This window comes from Lepus europaeus, chromosome 11, assembly GCF_033115175.1.
Source record: "Lepus europaeus isolate LE1 chromosome 11, mLepTim1.pri, whole genome shotgun sequence".
In the NCBI taxonomy this organism is placed as follows: domain Eukaryota; kingdom Metazoa; phylum Chordata; class Mammalia; order Lagomorpha; family Leporidae; genus Lepus; species Lepus europaeus.
Window position 1 is genome coordinate 111,112,506 of NC_084837.1, and position 21,587 is coordinate 111,134,092.

The 21,587-nt window shown below is 40.3% G+C and overlaps 1 protein-coding gene across 3 annotated transcripts in view; it reads right to left on the reverse strand.

The window, feature by feature from the left end:
• Window positions 1-19,902, reverse strand: part of NRG4 (neuregulin 4) — an 83,270-nt gene extending 63,368 nt beyond the window's left edge. The window contains exons 1-2 of one of the 3 annotated variants that reach the window (XM_062206394.1): window positions 19,884-19,902; window positions 1,712-1,777 (exon numbers count right to left, since the gene is read on the reverse strand). In XM_062206394.1, the coding sequence (XP_062062378.1) occupies window positions 1,712-1,721 (10 nt within the window). In that variant the 5' untranslated portion in view covers window positions 1,722-1,777; window positions 19,884-19,902. Of the gene's footprint in view, window positions 1-1,711; window positions 1,778-2,763; window positions 2,913-19,883 lie in introns of those variants that run through there. The other 2 variants (XM_062206393.1, XM_062206391.1) reach the window with 2 other exon arrangements.
• Window positions 19,903-21,587: the final 1,685 nt, after the last annotated feature.

Genomic DNA, 21,587 nt, shown 5'->3' on the forward strand with positions numbered 1-21,587 from the left:
TATATCCCTTTGAGAGAAAAACTAATCTCTCCTAAGGATATGACCACTAATTATAATGCATTTAGAAGCTATGTAACAGAAATGGCATCTCTTTATCAGATTAAAAAGATGATCAGATCTTAGTATAAACCCAGGGTCTTGCTGAATACAGAGATTCTGTAGTATCTGAACTTCCCTGTGCTGAGTGTTTTTCAATCCTTATTTTTCCTATTAGGTCTCAAGTACATGAAAATTTAAAATTGTGGTGGGAAAAAAGATAATTATGTTTTGATTACCAAAATTATTTTTGTCATACATAATAATACTTCATGTTTTTTAAGGTAATAGCTAGCAACTGTGTATGGTTATCTTCTTTAGAACTCTACCTATAAAATACATGAAATCTGTTCTCACATTAATAAGTATAAAAGAAAATAAAAGAAAAATCCTGAAAAAAAAAAAAAAAGACTGAAAACCTAAGTGAGTACTTGCTACACAGCCAACACTTTGAGCACATTAAGAAACCAGCTTCCCTCTCACATCCTCGTCTTTGAGCTGTCCCCTGTCTCTTTCCTTGCCCACCCCCCTCTCCCTGGGTAACTCCCCTTCTTTCCTGTCCTATCCTCACCCTCCACATTAAAAAAAATGCCTTTCCTTCCTGCTTTCCTTCCACTCATGGTCACCAAAAATGTTGTACAGAAAAAAATTTAGGAATAACGATAGTCAAATTCGTTGAGTCAATGTACTACTATGGTACAAGAGAAAATTGAATATTTTGTCTTTCAGCCTTAAAATCGGAATGCTATTGCTTTACAATTGCACATTGTTAGTTTCTGATTGTTTCTGTCTAGGAAGTGACTTGAGTCATGGAATATGAAGAAGAAAATGGCATTACTCACATTTGGCATCCAATTTGGCATTTAAAAAAACAATACACTAATGAAGAAAATTTTTCTTAGCATTTTTGCCACTAAGATTATCAACACCTATTGAAGTATAATTGTTACAAGTAGATGTCTCTGAAATCAGAACTTAAAGTTTAAAACTTTCTTTTTAGAATTGAAAAAAACCTGTTTTAGCATCACATTATAACTATATAAATATAAATAGGATAACAGCATTACAAAGAATTTAAGAGGTGAAAAAAGAAAGTAAACCAACCAGAACTAATTCTTTGGGATTTTTATACACACACACACACACAATGCCATGCTTCTTTATAACCAAACAACTCTTAGTAAGATTATACAGTTTTTCAGGAATAATTTGGCTATCAAAATCCCAGTTAATATTATATTACATAAGAATCGCAGGAGGCATCACTGATGGCTTTCTACTGAGGGCGCAACGCAGCTCTGTCACAGAGAAATTAATGTGCTTGTTTGCAGCAGATTCAGTCAATGTAGCTCAACACCTGGCATTGTATCAATAAGGAAAACTCATCTAGCCTGAACTACTATCTCTGAACCTATTTCCATTCTTACTCCAATTTCATTTATGTATTATTTGTGAGTTGATATCATAGAGTAAGCTAGAGTTGATCAGTTTGTGAAAATGAATAAAATGTAAGTCTAAAATAAAATATTATGATATAAAGAAATCTTTCAAAAATATTTCATATTTTTGGAGTGGTTTTAGGTAGGGAACAATATAGCTTTGTGTTAATATACTATTTTATGTTTTACTGCTATGTGATACACACTAATAAACGTATAAACTTATAAGAAATTACCTGTTGGCATCTTACGCTTTAAATAGTTTCATCCTTGGTCAAAAGATTAAGGTTGGAAAACAGCACCTAAAATGGTTTAAAATTAATAATTTATGAAAAATTATCATCCTTTGAGAACATTACAAAATGTCAAATATTCTAATAGTTAAACTCTTTCAGCTAAAAATAACAGACATATATTAGTGACAAAATTGTTTAGTTTGGGCATATTTTTGGTCCTTGTTACATATTAATAAAGAAACAGATAAAACTAAAAGACCAATATTAAACAGTATAAATGCACTAAATATAGTGTAACTTAATCTTAAATCTTTCTCTGCAGAAAAGTCTAAGAAGCCTTGCTTTTCATAAAAATTTTTAATGGAATAATGAGCTACATGACATATGTATGAAAGACAGGCAGCAAATGAAACTGAAGGACCTTAATTGACTCCTTGCTTTTCCATAAAGCCTATTTATAATCTGACTTTTAACCAGAACAGGTAACTTCTAGTTTTTCAATTCACTGAAAATAACCAAACATACTATAGAAAAATCTCCACCAGCATTTAAAATATTGGCATTTCTATACATACAAACTTTAAAAGTTTGATAAAAACACTTTTAAGTTTACTACAGATTGCACATTGCATTTTGGCAACCGACCCCTGCCTTTCTTTTTAAAAAATGTCTGGCTCTGGCAAAGCACAGGAGCTTCTGAGACACACTTATGTGTGAAGTTATCTGCTGTAACAGAAACAAAGGAGCTTAAAAATGCATGTGGAGAGAGGAATCGTTTATACTTACATTATGATTACACACTCTCAAATCCATTTTACAGAAAGCAACTCAACTCCTAAGTTAAGCACAAAGATCTGTAACAGGAATCTCAACGCACAACTTCCTACTAACACAGGAGTAATATCGAGGTCTTCTCCCAAAGCCAGAGAGAGAGAGAGACAGACAGACAGAGACAGACAGAGACAGAGACAGACAGAGAGAAGCACTAAACCTATTTTACTTGAAATAATCACTGGTTCATTTTGCCTGTTTCCCAAACAAATAAGGCTTACCTCAATAAAAAACTTACATTCACAGACACAAAAATTTTGTTGTTACATATGTAGTGTTGAAAAAGTTTTGGAGCACTGCAGAGTACAGCAGCTGTGACTTGCATTTTACGACGTGTCAAGAATCTGATTTCTATGGTTGCAGTGGGGGTGAGGTGGGGGCAGGGCAAGGTGTGCAGAGGTCACGCTCCAGTGAGGGCACCACCCCTTCTGCATAGGCGTTCAGAGTTGCAAATGAAGCAAAATTTTACTTAGAAAAGGAGCCATACTAAGCTAGACTCCCAAACCAATGTCCAAGTTTTAAAGTTATGAAATAAGCCACATTCTTTAGACTCCTCACTCATCTGTGCATGTCTGAATAATTCAAGAGTGTTGTGTAGGTTTTCAGAGAAAAGGAATTTTAATGAGGAGCTAATAGATAAGGATTCCACAGAGGTTTGCTTTTGTAAAAAATGAATTTCTTTAAAAGCCACATAAAATTTATATGAATAATTACTTGAGAACTTATAAAACTGAAAAAAGCTAATAATAGCTACAACAGAACATGTAACACCATATGCAACTTGAGTAAAAACCCTGAACTTGGCTAATCCTGATGACAATATAACTACCTGAAAACCATGGCAAAGCTATTACACTATGCATTAAGGAAAGTGAAGTTTTAAACATTGTAAATAACTTTAAAATAGACTAAAACTATAATTTTGTTTAAGCACAGGGTTCTTTACCATGTACTTGTTTAAGTATTCTAAGTGTTCAGGTGCTTTTCTTTTCTAAAACCACAATTCAGATATCACTGCTTAATGTAAATGCCAAAGCCAGTAACATTTCATTCTTTTAAGAAAATATTAAATTCATACAATCACATACTCTAACAAGAATTCTCTTCAATGTTAACATATTATCACTCACATTTAAAGGCATTTTTATATAGCTGTAGTCATTTATATATGCACACAAAGACATACAAGCAAATAAATCACTCAGCTTACAGTACCTAATTCTAAAATGATGTTTTCATGAAAAGTCAGTATACTTCATTACTTTATTTGAACTATAGAACTACAATTGTACATGGGAGATAGTCTGTGACATTATCCACTACATTCAAGATGCATTTTTTAGGAGACCTTTATGATGGTTTTGTATTTTTCGCACAATGCAAACAGTCTTTGGGATTATGCGATTCTGAAGTGGAAAATCTAAAGACTTTTCAGGCCATCAATTCACTCTAAATTAAAGACTTGGTCTTTAAGAACAATTTATTTCCCTATCCACCTATCAACAAACACATACTAAGTAAGCCACAACCCTTAAACAAATGATAGTCTCTTGTTGGACTGTGGAATGACAGACACATAAATAATTATAAAAATGCTTTCACTGACTCACAAGCTGTATTTTTTCTTACATAAATTAGAATTTCATGTGCTTCAACCTAATATTCCCATATATTAACACACATTAAAACAAGGCTTAACTATTAAAGAAAACCAGGGAAAGACTCCGAGAATATTATCTGTGCTTAACTGTAAAAAAAATGAGAAAGAGTTTGTAAACAGAGACAGATAAATATTCCAGAGAGAGCTAACAGCCTATCAAAGGCACAGAAGAAACAAGCTCCAGTGTCATCAGAAGATACGGGAAGGGTGTGTGTGCGCAGGTGTGTGTGGGTTTGTAAGAGGGTGGGACGGTGGGGGGAAAGAGTGGCAGGAACATACAGTGTCAACAAGCTGTGTCTGGACTGTAGCCTTTCTCTGACAGGCAATGAGACACCTCAGAAGGGGCGTTAGCAAAGGCGGGACATGGTCACATCCGCATTTTAATGTACTCAATCTAGGAGACAGATCAGAACCTGTAGAGGAAACAGCGTTAGGTACAGCAGTTTAGAAGCTATTTTAATAATCAGGAACAGGGAAGAATTAAAGCAACAGGAATTTGGATAAAGGGAGGGGGTTAATTACAGGTACAGGTAAGAGGTGAACCCATAGAATACATGAGCATGGTAAGAAATAAAAATCAAGCATAGTTTTCAATGATTGCTGAAATTCTACAAGGAAATGCTATTTAATATGCTATTATGGAAATGCATATTAAGACCATAATGAGATACCACCTGACACCTACTAGAATGGCTACAATCAAAATGATAGACACTAAGTTTTAGAAATGGTAAGAGAAACAGAAATCATCATACATTGCTGGTAAGATTATAAAATGGTATAACCACTGTGGAAAGTAGTTTGATAGTTTTTTAAAAATCTAAACACAGGGGCTGGTGCTGTGGCATAGCAGATAAAGCCGCCATCTGCAGTGCCAGCATCCGATATGGGTGCCAGTTCAAGTCCTGGCTGCTCCACTTCCAATCCAGTTCCCTGATAATGTGCCTGGAAAAGCAGCAGAAGATGGCCGAAGTCCTTGGGCTCCTGCACATACATGGGAAGTCCAGAAGAAGCTCCTGGCTCCTGGCTTCAGAGAGGCCCACTTCTGGCCGTTGTGGTCATTTGGGAAGTGAATCAGCAGATGGTGACTCTTTGCCTCTTTCTCTCTCTCTCCTTCTGTCTCTCTCTCTCTCTCTCTTGCTCTCACTCTCTCTCTGCCTCTGTTTCTTTGTAACTCTGTGTTTCAAATAAATACATCTTTAAAGAAAAACCTAAAACAGATTCACCATATCATTTATTCAAGAGTAATGGAAGCATAGATCTACTCCAAGAATTACATGCAAATGTTTAGAACCACTATTCATAGTGGCCCCAAAGTAGAAGCAATCCAAATGTTCATCAACTGATAAGTGGATTTTTTTAAGGGATTTTTTTTTTATTTGACAGAGTTACAGACAGAGAGAGACAGAGAGAAAGGTCTTCCTTCTGTTGGTTCACCCCTCAAATGGCCGCTAGGGCCAGCACTGTGCCCATCCGAAGCCAGGAGCCAGGTGCTTCTTCCTGGTCTCCCATGCGGGAGCAGAGGCCCAAGCACCTGGGCCATCCTCCACTGCCTTCCCAGGCCACAGCAGAGAGCTGGACTGGAAGAAGAGCAACCAGGACTAGAAGCTGGCGCCTATATGGGATGCTGGCACCGCAGGCAGAGGATTAAGTGGATTTTTAAAAATGCAGTATAGTCATACAGAATACCACAAAAAGTCCTCAAAAATTTCAGGGAAACACATTCTATGAGAAAACCATGGATAGATTTCAAAATTTTCTGCAATAAATAAATCTTTTAATTTCATTTCTATGGACTTTCAGAAGTACTCTCACATTTAGCAATAAAAAAATGAAGCATTGGGGCCGGCACTGTGGTGTAGTGGGAAAAGCTGCCGCCTGCAGTGCCGGCATCCCATATGGGTGCCGATTTGAGTCCCAGCTGCTCCACTTCCGATCCAGCTCTCTGATATGGCCTGGGAAAGCAGCAGTAGATGGCCCAAATCCTTGGGCCCCTGCACCCATGTGGGAGACCCAGAAGAAGCTCCTGGCTCCAGATCAGCGCAGCTCTGACCATTGCGGCCAATTAGGGAGTGAACCAGCGGATGGAAGACCTCTCTCTCTCTCCCTCTGCCTCTCCTCCTCTCTCTATGTAACTCTGACTCTCAAATAAAGTATGTAATTCTTTAAATAAAAAAAAAAATGGCCAGCGCCGCGGCTCACTAGGCTAATCCTCCACCTTGCGGCGCCGGCACGCCGGGTTCTAGTCCCGGTCGGGGCACCGATCCTGTCCCGGTTGGCCCTCTTCCAGGCCAGCTCTCTGCTGTGGCCAGGGAGTGCAGTGGAGGATGGCCCAAGTGCTTAGGCCCTGCACCCGCATGGGAGACCAGGCGAAGCACCTGGCTCCTGCCATCAGATCAGCGCGGTGCGCTGGCCGCAGCGTGCCTACCGCGGCGGCCATTGGAGGGTGAACCAATGGCGAAAGGAAGACCTTTCTCTCTCTCTCTCACTGTCCACTCTGCCTGTCAAAAATTAAATAAATAAATAAATAAATAAAATGAAGCATTAGTGTTTACTATAGCAGGGATGAACTTTAAAAATCTACTAAAAGACTACTCACAAAAGACCACATATGATTCTATTCATTTGAAACATACAGAAAATGCTGATCTACAAAAGTAGAGAGTAGATTAACAGTTACCTAGGACTGGGGCTGGAAATGGAAAATGGCTGCAAATGAGCATGAGGGGTCTTTCTAGAGGATTCCAAAATTAGACAGTGGAAAAGGCTGCGCACCTCTGTTTAGTTACTAACAGTCGCTGAATTAAAGTTTAAATAGGTGAATTTCTTGGTATGTAATTATTTTAATGAAATTAATGAAGAATAAAGGGATACAGACATAGATTTCAGGAGTGAGATGAAGCTTTCCGTTTCGGACATGTTCAATTCTAAGTGCTACTAGGACATGCAGGAGAGCTGTGAAAATCCAGTTCCTGCTTCAAGACAACAAGGTTAGAGGAGAGGTTTAGGGCTCAGAAGCTCACGGTGGCTGCTGAAGCCACTTATGTAACCAGTTACATGAGCTGGTTCAGAGTGTGTACACGCTGCGCAAGACAGACGCCACAGGCTGACTTCTGGAAAACACCAACACTGAAGCACGGGGTGGAGGAGGAGGAGCCTGGTAAGAAATGGTAGAGAAACGGACGGGGAAGAGCAAAGAGTCACAGCCCCTTCTCAGAAGGAAGCTCCTAACAGTTTTTGTTTTCTGCTATTTACCTCCAAATTCTCTCTCAATTTCTGTATTTAATGCTCTAGACATCTAAGTAAGCCCCGGCTATGAAGAGCAAGGTTTTAGAGCCCTCATACCACCCTCTACCCCTTTAACTTTTCTTCGTTTTAATGTTTAATGAGTTATACTATCTTTATTTCTTCTTTGGTTCCATTTGTAATTCTAAAAACTATGAGTTGTCCCTTGGTATCTATGTGGGATTGGTTCAAGGCTCTCCCCTCCCCCTGCCATATCAAAATCCATAGATGCACAAGTGCTTACTCATGTAAAATGGTCCATCTGAATATAATCAATTCACATCCTTCCCGATCATCTCTAGACTACTTAAAATACCTAATACAACATAAATGCTATGGGAATAGCTGCTCTAGTGTATTGTTTAGAGAATAATTTTAAGAAAAAAGTATGTAAGTGTTCAGCACAGATGCAATTTTTAAAAAATATTTATTTATTTGAAAGGAAGAGCTACAGACAGAGAGAAGGAGAATGAATCTTCCATCTGCTGGCTTACTACCCAAATGGCCTCAACCGCTGGGGCTGGGCCAGGCTGAAGCCAGGAGCTTCTTCTGGGTCTTCCACATGGATGGCAGGGACCCAAAAACTTGGGCCATCTTCAGCCACATTTCCCAAGCCACTAGCAGGGAGCTGGATTGGAAGTGGGGCAGCCGGGTTGCGAACTGGTGCCCATATGGGATGCCAGTACTGCAGGTGGCAGCTTAAGCTTGTAGGCCAGAGCACTGACTCCAGTTGCATTTTTTAAGTGTATTTTTTTATTTGAAAGGGAGAGAGAGGATGAGAGGATAAGAAAGAGAGATAGAGACAGAGACAGATATAGATAGATAGATAGAGAGAGAGATAAGAGAAAGAGAGAGGGAGAGAAGGGTTAAGGGGAGGGAGGAGAGAGGGAAAGGGGGAGAGGGGGAGAAAATGAGAGTATGAAAGGAGAATGAGAGAGAATGTCTTCAGACTCAGGGCTGGGACAGGACAAAGCCAGGAGCCCACAACACCTTCCTGATCTTCCACATGGGTGGCACAGACCCAGGTACTTGAGCCATCATCTGCTGCCTTCCAGGGTGCCTGTTAGCAGGAAGTGGAATCAGAAGTAGAGGTAGGACTCAATGCCAGGCATTCTGACATGGGCTGTAGACATAGTGGCTTAAACCATGTGTCACAATAGCCTCCTCTTACTGAGTATTTTTGACCCACAGTTGGTCACACACAGTTGGACCCACAGCATGTGGAACTGTGGATACAGAGGGCCAACAATACCTCTAGGTCTTAAAGAACCTGGGTCAGGTCTCAGCTTTCTCTTTCTCATGCAGAATAATAACTGCACCACTGTCCTCCCACCTTTTTCTCCCCTTTCCTTCTTTGCTAGCTATACCTTCACTCTCAACATCATGAACATTTCAACATTCACATTCTGTTCAATAACCCTTCACTATGTAAATACTACTCAGGGCAGATTCACACAGCACGCAAGGGTAACATTTCCTCTCTTGTAGCAGTGTCAGGATACCTAGCCACTTCTAAGATACTATTCCCAACAGCAAGAGAAAATATTGTCTTTTCTTAAACTCTGAAACTGACTCTTAATTTGCACCTTGTCTGTACCGTGTTTCTCTTTCAGTTTTGAGTTTTCCTATGCTGCCTGAGGGGGAGATGTTAAAGAATAAAGGGGTTTACCATGACACTGCAGGCACTCAGTTTCTTAATCCTACCATTCATTGCATGGAGGCCTCTTGTTTTCTGAGACATCCCTTTCCACGGCTCTCTCCTACCTCCTGCTCAACCCTGGACTGAGTGCCCTCTAGAACTGCTACTCAACTCAGCTGTCATTCTAAAGACTCCCCTCAGTGACCTTCTGGGTCGACTCATCTCCTAGATCCGGTACCTTCTGCTTCATTTTTCACTCTCTCATTTTGTGGGAATATATCATCAACTACCTTCCCAAAACAGAATGTAATCAAAACTCTGTGTTCTTGCATGACTAAAGACATTCTTCTTTTTTTACTTTAGAATATTATTATTTGGTTGGTGATATTAATTTATGTGGAAAATAATTTCCTCTCAATTTGGACATTATTTTTGTTTCTGGATCCAGAAGTACAGATGAGAAGTCTGATATCAGTCTAATCATTAAGACTTCGTGGGTCACCTGCCCCTCCTCATGAAGTATTTAGGTCTTCTATTTTCACTTAGAGAGCTAAAATTGCATGAGAACAACACCTAGTCTCATCCTCAAAAACATTTTCTTAAATAGTGCTGGCCAGTTCTTTGAACACTTTCTATCTGAAGACCCATGTTCCCTGCCCTTGGGAAATTAACCTCTTGTTTACTTGGGTCATTTGTTTCCTTCATTACAAAACTCATAGTATTTGGATGCTGGCCACTCGAGATATTTCCTTTTTGCATCTACATTTAGTCATAATTTCCTTTTCTTAAAAAAACAATGTTTTGGGAGTCCATTTCCACTTTCTTTTCATCCTTGCCACTGAATTTTTTTAAACAGAAGTGGTCATATCTTTAACCTATAAAAAGCTCTTTATTCTCTATTATTCATCTTTCACAGATGTTCTTGTTTTAAGGGATGCGACAGCATCTCAAACCTCTCACAATGTACGTGTTAGAAAATATCTCTAGGGCGGAGCCAAGATGGCGGATAGTGAGGACGTGTGCCTTAGTTTGGGAAAATAAACTTTCATAAAAGTGGAATTACTGTAGCCTCAGGAAAAGACTCAAGAAAAAAAACTGCAGAGGAAACGCTTCCAGATCTTGTGGATGAGACACAGAGGACTTACAGGGAACCCACCGCGTGGAAAACCAACCGAGACGAGCCGAGCGGCAGCGGCGGGAGAGGAGCCAGAGCCACAGAATCTCGCCAGCGTGGGAACGGAGGACGGTAAGACAAAGACCTGAGAAGTCCGAGACATTGGGGGGAGGGGGAACAGAGGCCTCTCCCTTCACTCACCAAGCAAAACAAAGAGCACCGCGATTTTACATATGTAAAGCTCAGCCAAACTCAGTATCTTTAGCGAAACTGGAGAACACATTGAGGGCTGCATAAACTCTGTGTATGGTCCCAGGGGTAGATCAAACGAATACTCACAGAGGCTAGATTTCAACTACCCTCAACTCCACTCCCAACTGAGTCAAAAGAAAAAAAAAAAAAAAAGAGAGAGAGAGAGAGAGAGTGTGTCCCAGCAAGGAGCAAGTAATCTGGGAGAGTCGCTCTTTACACAGCCTTAAACCTCAAGAAACAAGCATAGCTCTCTGGCCACACCCATCACAGCCCCTAAGGCTCCAACAAAACAGACAGCTCACTTAGAGGCATAGTATAACGAGAGAAAAAACAAAAACAAAAACAAAAACACCACAAATTATCTCTAACATGCCAAGCAAGAAACATAGAAGCGGAGGTACCAAGAACAAGGAAGGCACTATGACGCCCCCAAGTGAACAAGACACGCCAATGCAAGATTATGAAGATGAAGAGATAGAGCAAATGCAAGAAGCAGATTTCAAAAAATTCATAAGAACATTAAGAAGTTCTCAAAAACAAATTCTTGAACTACAGAAATCCTTAATGGACAAGATAGAAAATCTCTCCCATGAAAATGAAATATTAAGGAGGAATCAAAATGAAATGAAAAAATTAGTGGAACAGGAAACTGCGATACTGGCAAAAAACCTCAATGAAATGAAGAACTCAATAGATCAAATGGCAAACACATTAGAGAGCCTTAAAAACAGAATGGATGAAGCAGAAGAGAGAATATCGGAATTAGAAGACAGAGAACAGGAAAGGAAACAGTCAAATCAAAGAAAAGAAGAAGAAATCAGAAATCTAAAAAATACTGTCAGGAATCTACAGGATACTATTAAAAAACCCAACATTCGGGTTCTAGGAGTTCCTGAAGGCATGGAAAGGGAGAAAGGATTAGAAGGCCTTTTTAGTGAGATACTAGCAGAAAATTTCCCAGGTTTGGAGAAGGACAGAGACATCCTAGTACAGGAAGCTCAGAGAACCCCTAATAAACATGATCAAAAGAGATCCTCACCACGACACGTCGTAATCAAACTCACCACAGTGAAACACAAAGAAAAGACCCTAAAATGTGCAAGAGAGAAACGCCAGATTACTCTCAGAGGATCTCCAATTAGACTTACAGCTGACTTCTCATCAGAAACCCTACAAGCCAGGAGAGAATGGCGAGATATAGCCCAGGTACTAAGAGAGAAAAACTGCCAGCCCAGAATATTATATCCTGCAAAGCTCTCATTTGTGAATGAAGGTGAAATTAAGACCTTTCACAGCAAACAGAAATTGAAAGAATTTGTCGCCACTCCTCCAGCCCTGCAAACAATGCTTAAAGATGTGTTACATACAGAAACACAGAAACACGGCCACCAATATGAAAGAAGGTAAAGGAAGGAAACCTCAGAGCAAAAGATCACAGGAATCTCAAACCAGATATTAGAAAATATCTTTGGCAAATGGCAGGGCAAAGTTACTCCTTCTCAATAGTCACATTGAATGTTAATGGCTTGAACTGTCCAGTTAAAAGACACCGATTGGCCGATTGGGTTAAGGAACAAAACCCATCCTTTTGCTGCTTACAAGAAACCCATCTATCCAACAATGATCCATACAAGCTGAGAGTGAAAGGCTGGAAAAAGATATACCACGCCAACAGAAATGAAAAGAGAGCGGGCGTAGCCATCTTAATATCGGACAACATAAACTTTACCACAAAAACTGTTAGGAGAGACAAAGAGGGGCACTATTTAATGATTAAGGGATCCATTCAACAGGAAGATATAACGATTATCAACGTATATGCACCTAATTACAGGGCACCAGCTTATTTAAAAGACTTGTTAAGGGACTTAAAGGGAGACTTAGACCCCAATACAATAGTACTGGGGGACTTCAATACTCCACTCTCAGAGATAGACAGATCAACAGGACAGAAGATCAACAAGGAGACAGTAGATTTAAATGACACTATAGCCCAAATGGATCTAACAGACATCTACAGAACATTTCATCCTACATCTAAGGACTTTACATTCTTCTCAGCAGTACATAGAACCCTCTCTAGGATTGACCACATACTAGGCCATAAAGCAAGTCTCAGCAAATTCAAAAGAATTAGAATCATACCATGCAGCTTCTCAGACCACAAAGGAATGAAATTGGAAATTGGCAACTCAGGAATCCCTAGAGCACGTGCAAACACATGGAGATTGAACAACATGCTCCTGAATGAACAATGGGTCATAGAAGAAATTAAAAGAGAAATCAAAAATTTTCTGGAAGTAAATGAGGATAACAGCACAACATACCAAAACCTATGGGATACAACAAAAGCAGTGTTAAGAGGAAAGTTTATATCAATAGGTGCCTACATCAAGAAATTGGAAAGGCACCAAATAGATGAGCTTTCAAGCCATCTCAAGGATCTAGAAAATCTGCAGCAAACCAAACCCAAACCCAGTAGGAGAAGAGAAATAATTAAAATCAGAGAAGAAATCAACAGGATTGAATCCAAAAAAACATTACAAAAAATCAGCCAAACGAGGAGCTGGTTTTTTGAAAAAATAAACAAAATTGACACCCCATTGGCCCAACTAACTAAAAAAAGAAGAGAAAAGACCCAAATCAATAGGATCAGAGATGAAATGGGAAACGTAACAACAGACGCCACAGAAATAAAAAGAATCATCAGAGATTACTACAAGGACTTGTATGCCAGCAAACAGGGAAATCTATCAGAAATGGACAGATTCTTGGACACATACAACCTACCTAAATTGAGCCAGGAAGACATAGAAAACCTAAACAGACCAATAACTGACACAGAAATTGAAACAGTAATAAAGGCCCTCCCAACAAAGAAAAGCCCAGGGCCAGATGGATTCACTGCTGAGTTCTACCAGACATTTAGAGAAGAACTAACTCCAATTCTTCTCAAACTATTCAGAGCAATCGAAAAAGAGGGAATCCTCCCAAATTCTTTCTATGAAGCCACCATCACCTTAATTCCTAAGCCAGAAAAGAGACGCAACATTGAAAGAGAATTACAGACCAATATCCCTGATGAACATAGATGCAAAAATTCTCAATAAAATTCTGGCCAATAGAATGCAACAACACATCAGAAAGATCATCCACCCAGACCAAGTGGGATTCATCCCCGGTATGCAGGGATGGTTCAACATTCGCAAAACAATCAACGTAATACACTACATTAACAGACTGCAGAAGAAAAACCATATGATTCTCTCAATAGATGCAGAGAAAGCATTTGATAAAATACAACACCCTTTCATGATGAAAACTCTAAGCAAACTGGGTATGGAAGGAACATTGCTTAATACAATCAAAGCAATATATGAAAAACCCACGGCCAACATCCTATTGAATGGGGAAAAGTTGGAAGCATTTCCACTGAAATCTGGTACCAGACAGGGATGCCCTCTCTCACCACTGCTATTCAATATAGTTCTGGAAGTTTTGGCCAGAGCTATTAGGCAAGAAAAAGAAATTAAAGGGATACAAATCGGGAAGGACGAACTCAAACTATCCCTCTTTGCAGATGATATGATTCTTTATTTAGGGGACCCAAAGAACTCTACTAAGAGACTGCTGGAACTCATCGAAGAGTTTGGCAAAGTAGCAGGATATAAAATCAATCCACAAAAATCAACAGCCTTTGTATACACAGGCAATGCCACGGCTGAGGAAGAACTTCTAAGATCAATCCCATTCACAATAGCTACAAAAACAATCAAATACCTTGGAATAAACTTAACCAAAGACGTTAAAGATCTCTACGATGAAAACTACAAAACCTTAAAGAAAGAAATAGAAGAGGATACCAAAAAATGGAGAAATCTTCCATGCTCATGGATTGGAAGAATCAATATCATCAAAATGTCTATCCTCCCAAAAGCAATTTATACATTCAATGCAATACCCATCAAGATCCCGAAGAGCTTCTTCTCAGATCTAGAAAAAATGATGCTGAAATTCATATGGAGACACAGAAGACCTCGAATAGCCAAAGCAATCCTGTACAACAAAAACAAAGCCGGAGGCATCACAATACCTGATTTTAGGACATACTACAGGGCAGTTGTTATCAAAACAGCATGGTACTGGTACAGAAACAGATGGATAGACCAATGGAACAGAATAGAAACACCAGAAATCAATCCAAACATCTACAGCCAACTTATATTTGACCAAAGATCCAAATCTAATCCCTGGAATAAGGACAGTCTATTCAATAAATGGTGCTGGAAAAATTGGATTTCCACATGCAGAAGCTTGAAGCAAGACCCATACCTATCACCTTACACAAAAATTCACTCAACATGGATTAAAGACTTAAATCTACGACCCAAAACCATCAAATTATTAGAGAGCATTGGAGAAACCCTGCAAGATATAGGCACAGGCAAAGACTTCCTGGAAAATACTCCAACAGCACAGGCAGTCAAAACCAAAATTAACATTTGGGATTGCATCAAATTGAGAAGTTTCTGTACTTCGAAAGAAACAGTCAGGAAAGTGAAGAGGCAACCAACAGAATGGGAAAAAATATTCGCAAACTATACTACAGATAAAGGATTGATAACCAGAATCTACAAAGAAATCAAGAAAATCCACAACAACAAAACAAACAACCCACTGAAGAGATGGGCCAAGGAACTCAATAGACATTTTTCGAAAGAGGAAATCCAAATGGCCAACAGACACATGAAAAAATGTTCAAGATCACTAGCAATCAGAGAAATGCAAATCAAAACCACAATGAGGTTCCATCTCACCCCGGTGAGAATAGCTCACATTCAGAAATCTACCAACAACAGATGCTGGAGAGGATGTGGGGAAAAAGGGACACTAACCCACTGTTGGTGGGAATGCAAACTGGTTAAGCCACTATGGAAGTCTGTCTGGAGATTCCTCAGAAACCTGAACATAACCCTACCATACAACCCAGCCATCCCACTCCTTGGAATTTACCCAAAGGAATTTAATTTGGCAAATAAAAAAGCCATCTGCACCTTTATGTTTATTGCAGCTCAATTCACAATAGCTAAGACCTGGAACCAACCCAAATGCCCATCAACAGTAGACTGGATAAAGAAATTGTGGGACATGTACTCCATAGAATACTATACAGCAGTAAGAAACAATGAAACCCAGTCATTTGCAACAAGATGGAGCAATCTGGAAAACATCATGCTGAGTGAATTGAGCCAGTCCCAAAGAGAGAAATATCATTTGTTTTCCCTGATCGGTGACAACTGAGCGCCAAAGAGAAAACCTGTTAAGTGAAATGGACACTATAAGCAACAATGAACTGATCAGCTCCTGTCCTGACTTTAGATGTACAATGTAATACTCTATCCTTTTTAGTATTTGTTGTTGTTCTAGTACTATTGGTTGAACTCAGTAATTAACACACAATTATTCTCAGGTGTTTAAATTTTAACTGAAAAGTGATCCCTGTTAAATCTAAGAGTGGAAAAAGAGAGGGAGGAGATGAACAATTAGGAACATGCTCAATCGGACTGGCCGCAAATGGTGGAGTTAGAAATGTGCAGGGGATTCCAACACAATTCCATCAAGATGGCATGTACCAATGCCATCGCACTAGTCCAAGTGATCAATTTCAGCTCACAATTGATAGCTCTGATAGGTCTAAGAGTCAAAGAGATCACACAAACAAGACAAGTATCTGCTAATACTAACTGATAGAATCAAAAAGGGAGAGAAAGATCCAACATGGGAAGTGGGATACACAGCAGACTCATAGGATGGCAGATGTCCTAGACAGCACTCCGGCCTCAGAATCAGCCCTCAAGGCATTCAGATCTGGCTGAAGAGCCCATGAGAGTATAGCAGGCATGGAAAGCCAAGATATCATGAAAAAAAAAAAAAAAGACCTAAATGAATGATCTCTGTGAGTGAGATCCCAGTGGAAAGAACGGGGCCTTCAAAGAAGGAGGTACCCTTCTCCGAAGGGAGGAGAGAACCTCCACTTTGACTATGACCCTATCGGAATAAGATCAAAGTCAGCAAACTCTAAAGGCTTCCATAGCCCTGGCAACTCATGACTAGAGCCCAGGGAGATTACTGACGCCATGAACAGGAGTGTCAAATTGTTAAGTCAGCAACAGGAGTCACTGTGTACTTACACCCCATGCGGGATCTGTCCCTAATGTGTCGTCTAAAGCCAAGTGATGCTATGACTGGTACTGAAACAGTATTTTTATACTTTGCATTTCTGTGTGGGCGCAGACTGATGAGGTCTTTGCTAATTATATACTGAAGTGATCTTCTGTATATAAAGAGAATTGGAAATGAAAAAAAAAAACAACCTGGTGTTAAAATGGCATAGAAAATTAATTATTTTGAAAAAAAAATTATGTAGAATCTCTGTCTTTAATGTGCTGTACATTGCTATTTAATGCTATAATTAGTAATCCAATGGTAGTTTTTTCACTTGATGTTGCTATATGGGCAAAATGTTGAAATCTTTACCTAGTATATACTAAACTGATCTTCTGTACACAAAGAGAATTGAAAATGAATCTTTACATGAATGGAAGGGGAGAGGGAGCGGGAGGGGGGAGGGTTGCGGGCGGGAGGGAAGTTATGGGAGGGGGGAAGCCATTGTAACCCATAAGCTATACTTTGGAAATTTATATTCATTAAATAAAAGTTTAATAAAAAAAAAAAAGAAAATATCTCTAGGTTCTGTTTGCTTCTCTGAATCCTTCCAGGATCCAGTTTTCTGTTTCCTTGATCTTCTCTGATATGTTGCCTTTCCTGAAATATATAAGCCTTTCTTGTCTGCTCATAGTTCTTGGCTGTTTATTCTCAGATGATTATTCCAGGTAAGAAGTGGGGATTCTCCTGATGTTGTGTAAGATCTGTTTCCCAACAGACCTCACACTCCAAGTGGGAAGCGGGGTTGGGAACTCTGTGTGCCTGGCTAGAATGCTGGATTGGCAGGTTTGCTTTCAGGAAGAGTTGGAAGGGGCCAGGCAGTAGACTGCGGGGCTGTCAGATGACAGAACAAGGACCTTCTCTGCAGCAGGTGTAAGCCGATTACAGACCACAGGCCACACTGTTCTTATATGACCCTTGAGCTAAGAATATTTTTTATGATTTTAAAAGACTGTAAACAAAAAATACAGAGGAATGTGTCCCAGAAACTGCTACAGTATGAACGTCTGTGATCTCTCATGTTGAAACTGAATCCCCAATGTAAAAGTATTAAGAGGCATACCTTTCAGAGGGGATTAAGTTACCAGGGTTCTTCCCTTTCAATAAGATTAAAGCCCTTGTAAGAGGCTTAATCATGCTGTTTTAATTACTATAGCATTATTGTATGTTTGAAATCATGTATTGGCACAGCAGGTTCATAGAATGGCAGATGTCCTAAACAGCACTCTGGCCTCAGAATCAGCCCTTAAGGCCTTTGGATCTGGCTGAAGAGCCCATGAGAGTATTTTAGGCATGGAAAGCCAAGACACTGTGGCAAAAAAACAAAACAAAACAAAAAAACACCTATATGAAAGCTCTCTGCAAGTGAGATCCCAGTGGAAAGAACAGGTCATCAAAGAAGGAGGTACCTAAGGGAGGAGAGAACTTCCACTTTGACTATGACCTTGTCTAAATAAGATCAGAGTCGGCAAACTCAAAAGGCTTCCATAGCCTTGGCAACTCATGGCAAGAGCCTCGGTTGATTACTGATGCCATAAACAAGAGTGTCAATTTGTTAAGTCAACAACAGGAGTCACTGTGCACTTATTCCTCATGTAGGATCTCTGTCCTAAATGTGTTGTACATTGTGATTTAATGCTATAACTAGTACTCAAACAGTATTTTACACTTGTGTTTCTGTGTGGGTGCAAACTGTTAAAATCTTTACTGAATATATGCTAAATTGATCTTCCATATATAAAGATAATTGAAAATGAATCTTGATGTGAATGGAAGGGGAGAGGGAGCGGGAGTGGGAGATGGGAGGGTTGCGGGTGGGAGGGAAGTTATGGCGGGGGGTGGGGAAGCCACTGTAATCCATAAGCTATACTTTGGAAATTTATATTCAATAAATAAAAGTTAGAAAAGAAAAGAAAAAAAAAGAAATCATGTATTGGGAAGCCTCCAGTTGTTTTTTTGTTTTGTTTTGTTTTTTGCTCAGGATCACTTTGGCTATTCTAGGTCTTCTATGATTCCATATGAATTTTAGAATTGTTTTTCCTAATTTCAGAAAGAATGTCTTTAGTATTTTGATAGGAACTGCAGTGAATCTGTAGATTGCTCTAGGTTGTATAGATAATTTTTAAAAAGATTTATTGGAAAGGCAGAGTTACAGAGAGAGAGAGAGGGAGGGAGGGAGAGATATTCTGTCTGCTGATTCATTCCCCAAATGGCTGCAAGGGCCAGAGCTGGGCTGATCCGAAGCCACATGCTTCCTCTGGGTCTTCCACATGGGTGCAGGGGCCCAAGTACCTGGGTCATCCTCTGCTGCATTAGCAAGGAGATGGATTGGAAATGGAGCAATGGGGACTTAAACCAGTGCCCATAAAGGATGCCAGTGCTGCAGCATCCCATATTAGAGTGCCAGTTCAAGACTCGGCTGCTCCAGTTCCAATCCTACTCCCTACTAATGCACCAGAAGGGAGTGTAAGATGGCCCTAGTACTTGGATCCATACCACCCACATGGGAGACCCACACAGAGTTCCTGGCTCCCCATTTCAGCTTGGCCTATCTCCAGCCACTGTGGCCTTTGGGGAGTGAATCAGCAGATGGAAGATTTCTTTCTCTCTGTATATCCATCTCTTTGTGGCATTCTGCTTTTCAAATAAACATAAATCTTTTTTAAAAAATGGAGATAGGACCTGAATAGACATTTTTCAAAAGAATAAAAATGGCCAACAAATGTAAAAAAAAAAAAAAAAAAGCTCAATATCACTAGCCACCAGGGAAATGCAAATCAAAACCACAATGAGATATCACTTCACCCCCATGAGAATGGCCCTTATCCAAAAGACAGAGAAAGGCAAATGCAAATAATTGCAGACACTGTAAAAGCAGTATGGAAACTTCTTTAAAAACTAGAAATAGACTTGACGGACAGTCCAACAACACCACTACCAGGTAAATACCTACAAGACATGAACTCATTCTATCAGAGGTAGCTACTCCATTATGTTTATAGCAGCACTGTTCACAGTAGCCAAAATATGGAATCAACCAAGGTGTCCATTATCAGATGAATGGTGAGAGAAAATATCTGTCTCTTTCACACGTGCACGCATGCACACACACACACACACATGAATAGTACTCAGCTATAAAAAAGAATGAAATTCTATCACTTACAACAAAATGGTTGGAACTGGAGGTCATCAAGTTGAGTGAAATAAGCCAGACACAGAAACACAAGCCACTGCATGTTCTCCCTCATATGTGGGAGCTAAAATAGAAAGGAACAAAGAAAGGGAGGGAGGGAGGGAAAAAAGGAGGGAGGGGCGAAAAGAAAGAGAAGCCAGGAAGGAGAGGAGAGGACAGGAGAGCTTCAGTATATCAGTTTTGCTGCAAATACAAAGTTTTGTCAAACTGTTTAAAATACTTGTCAAACAAATTAATAGCAATTATAAATTGGTATAGTTTTAATGATTGTGATTATTCTATTTTTTTTTAAATAGTTTATTTACTTGAGTGGTAGAGTTACAGACATTGAGAGGGAGAGACAGAGAGAGAGGTCTTCCATATACTGGTTCATTCCTCAAATGGCCACAACAGCCACAAATGCACCAATCCGAAGCCAGGAGCCAGATGTTTCTTCCTGATCTCCCATACAGGTGCAGGGGCCCAAGGACTTGGGCCATCTTCTACTGCTTTCCCAAGCCACAGCAGAGAGCTGGATTGGAAGAGGAGCAGCTGGGACTCGAACCGGTGCCCATATGGGATGCCTGCACTGCAGGCAGAAGAGTAACCTACTGCGCCACAGCGCTGGCCCAATTATTTTAAAATCTACTGGGAAAGCAGAAGATGGCCCAAATGTTTGGTCCCCTGTACCTACGTAGGAGGCCCGGAGGAGGCGCCTGGCTTCAGATCGGCCCAGCTCTGGCCATTGCGGCCATTTGAAGAGTGAACCAGTAAATGGAAGACCTCTCTCTCTGCCTCTCCTTCTCACTGTCTATAACTCTACCTCTCAAATAAACAAAATCTTTTTAAAAATCATTATATATCACTCAACATAAAAGGTGAAAACTTTAAGACTCATAAGAAACTATATGTTCTTCAAAAAAAAAAACCCAAAAAGACCAAAATTAAGATTATGGACTATGAGGCTGGCGCCAAGGTTCAATAGGCTAATCCTCCACCTTGTGGCACCGGCACACGGGGTTCTAATCCCGGTTGGGGCACCAGATTCTGTCCCGGTTGCCCCTCTTCCAGTCCAGCTCTCTGCTGTGGCCCGGGAGTGCAGAGGAGGATGGTCCAAGTGCTTGGGCCCTGCACCGCATGGGAGACCAGGAGAAGAACCTGGCTCCTGGCTTCGGATCAGCGCGGTACACCGGCCACAGCGCGCCGGCTGCAGCAGCCACTGGAGGGTGAACCAACAGAAAAGGAAGACCTTTCTTTCTGTGTCTCTCTCTCTCTCTGTCCACTCTGCCTGTCAAAAAAAATAAAAATAAATAAATAATAAAAAAAGATTATGGACTATGAATAATAGAAACCAAAGTGTGATTTAAATATGAGGCAAGGGGGCCAGCGCCATGGCTCACTAGGTTAATCCTCCGCCTGCTGCGCCAGCATCCCATATGGGCACCAGGTTCTAGTCCTGGTTGCTCCTCTTCCAGTCCAGCTCTCTTCTGTGGCCCGGGAAGGCAGTGGAGGATGGCCCAAGCGCTTGGGCCCCTGCACCTGCATGGGAGACCAGGAAGGAGCACCTGACTCCTGGCTTCGGATAGGCGCAGCGCTGGCAGTGGCGGCCATTTAGGGAGTGAGCTAATAGAAGGAAGACCTTTCTCTCTGTCTCTGTCTATAACTCTACCTGTCAAATAAAAAAATAAAGTGAGG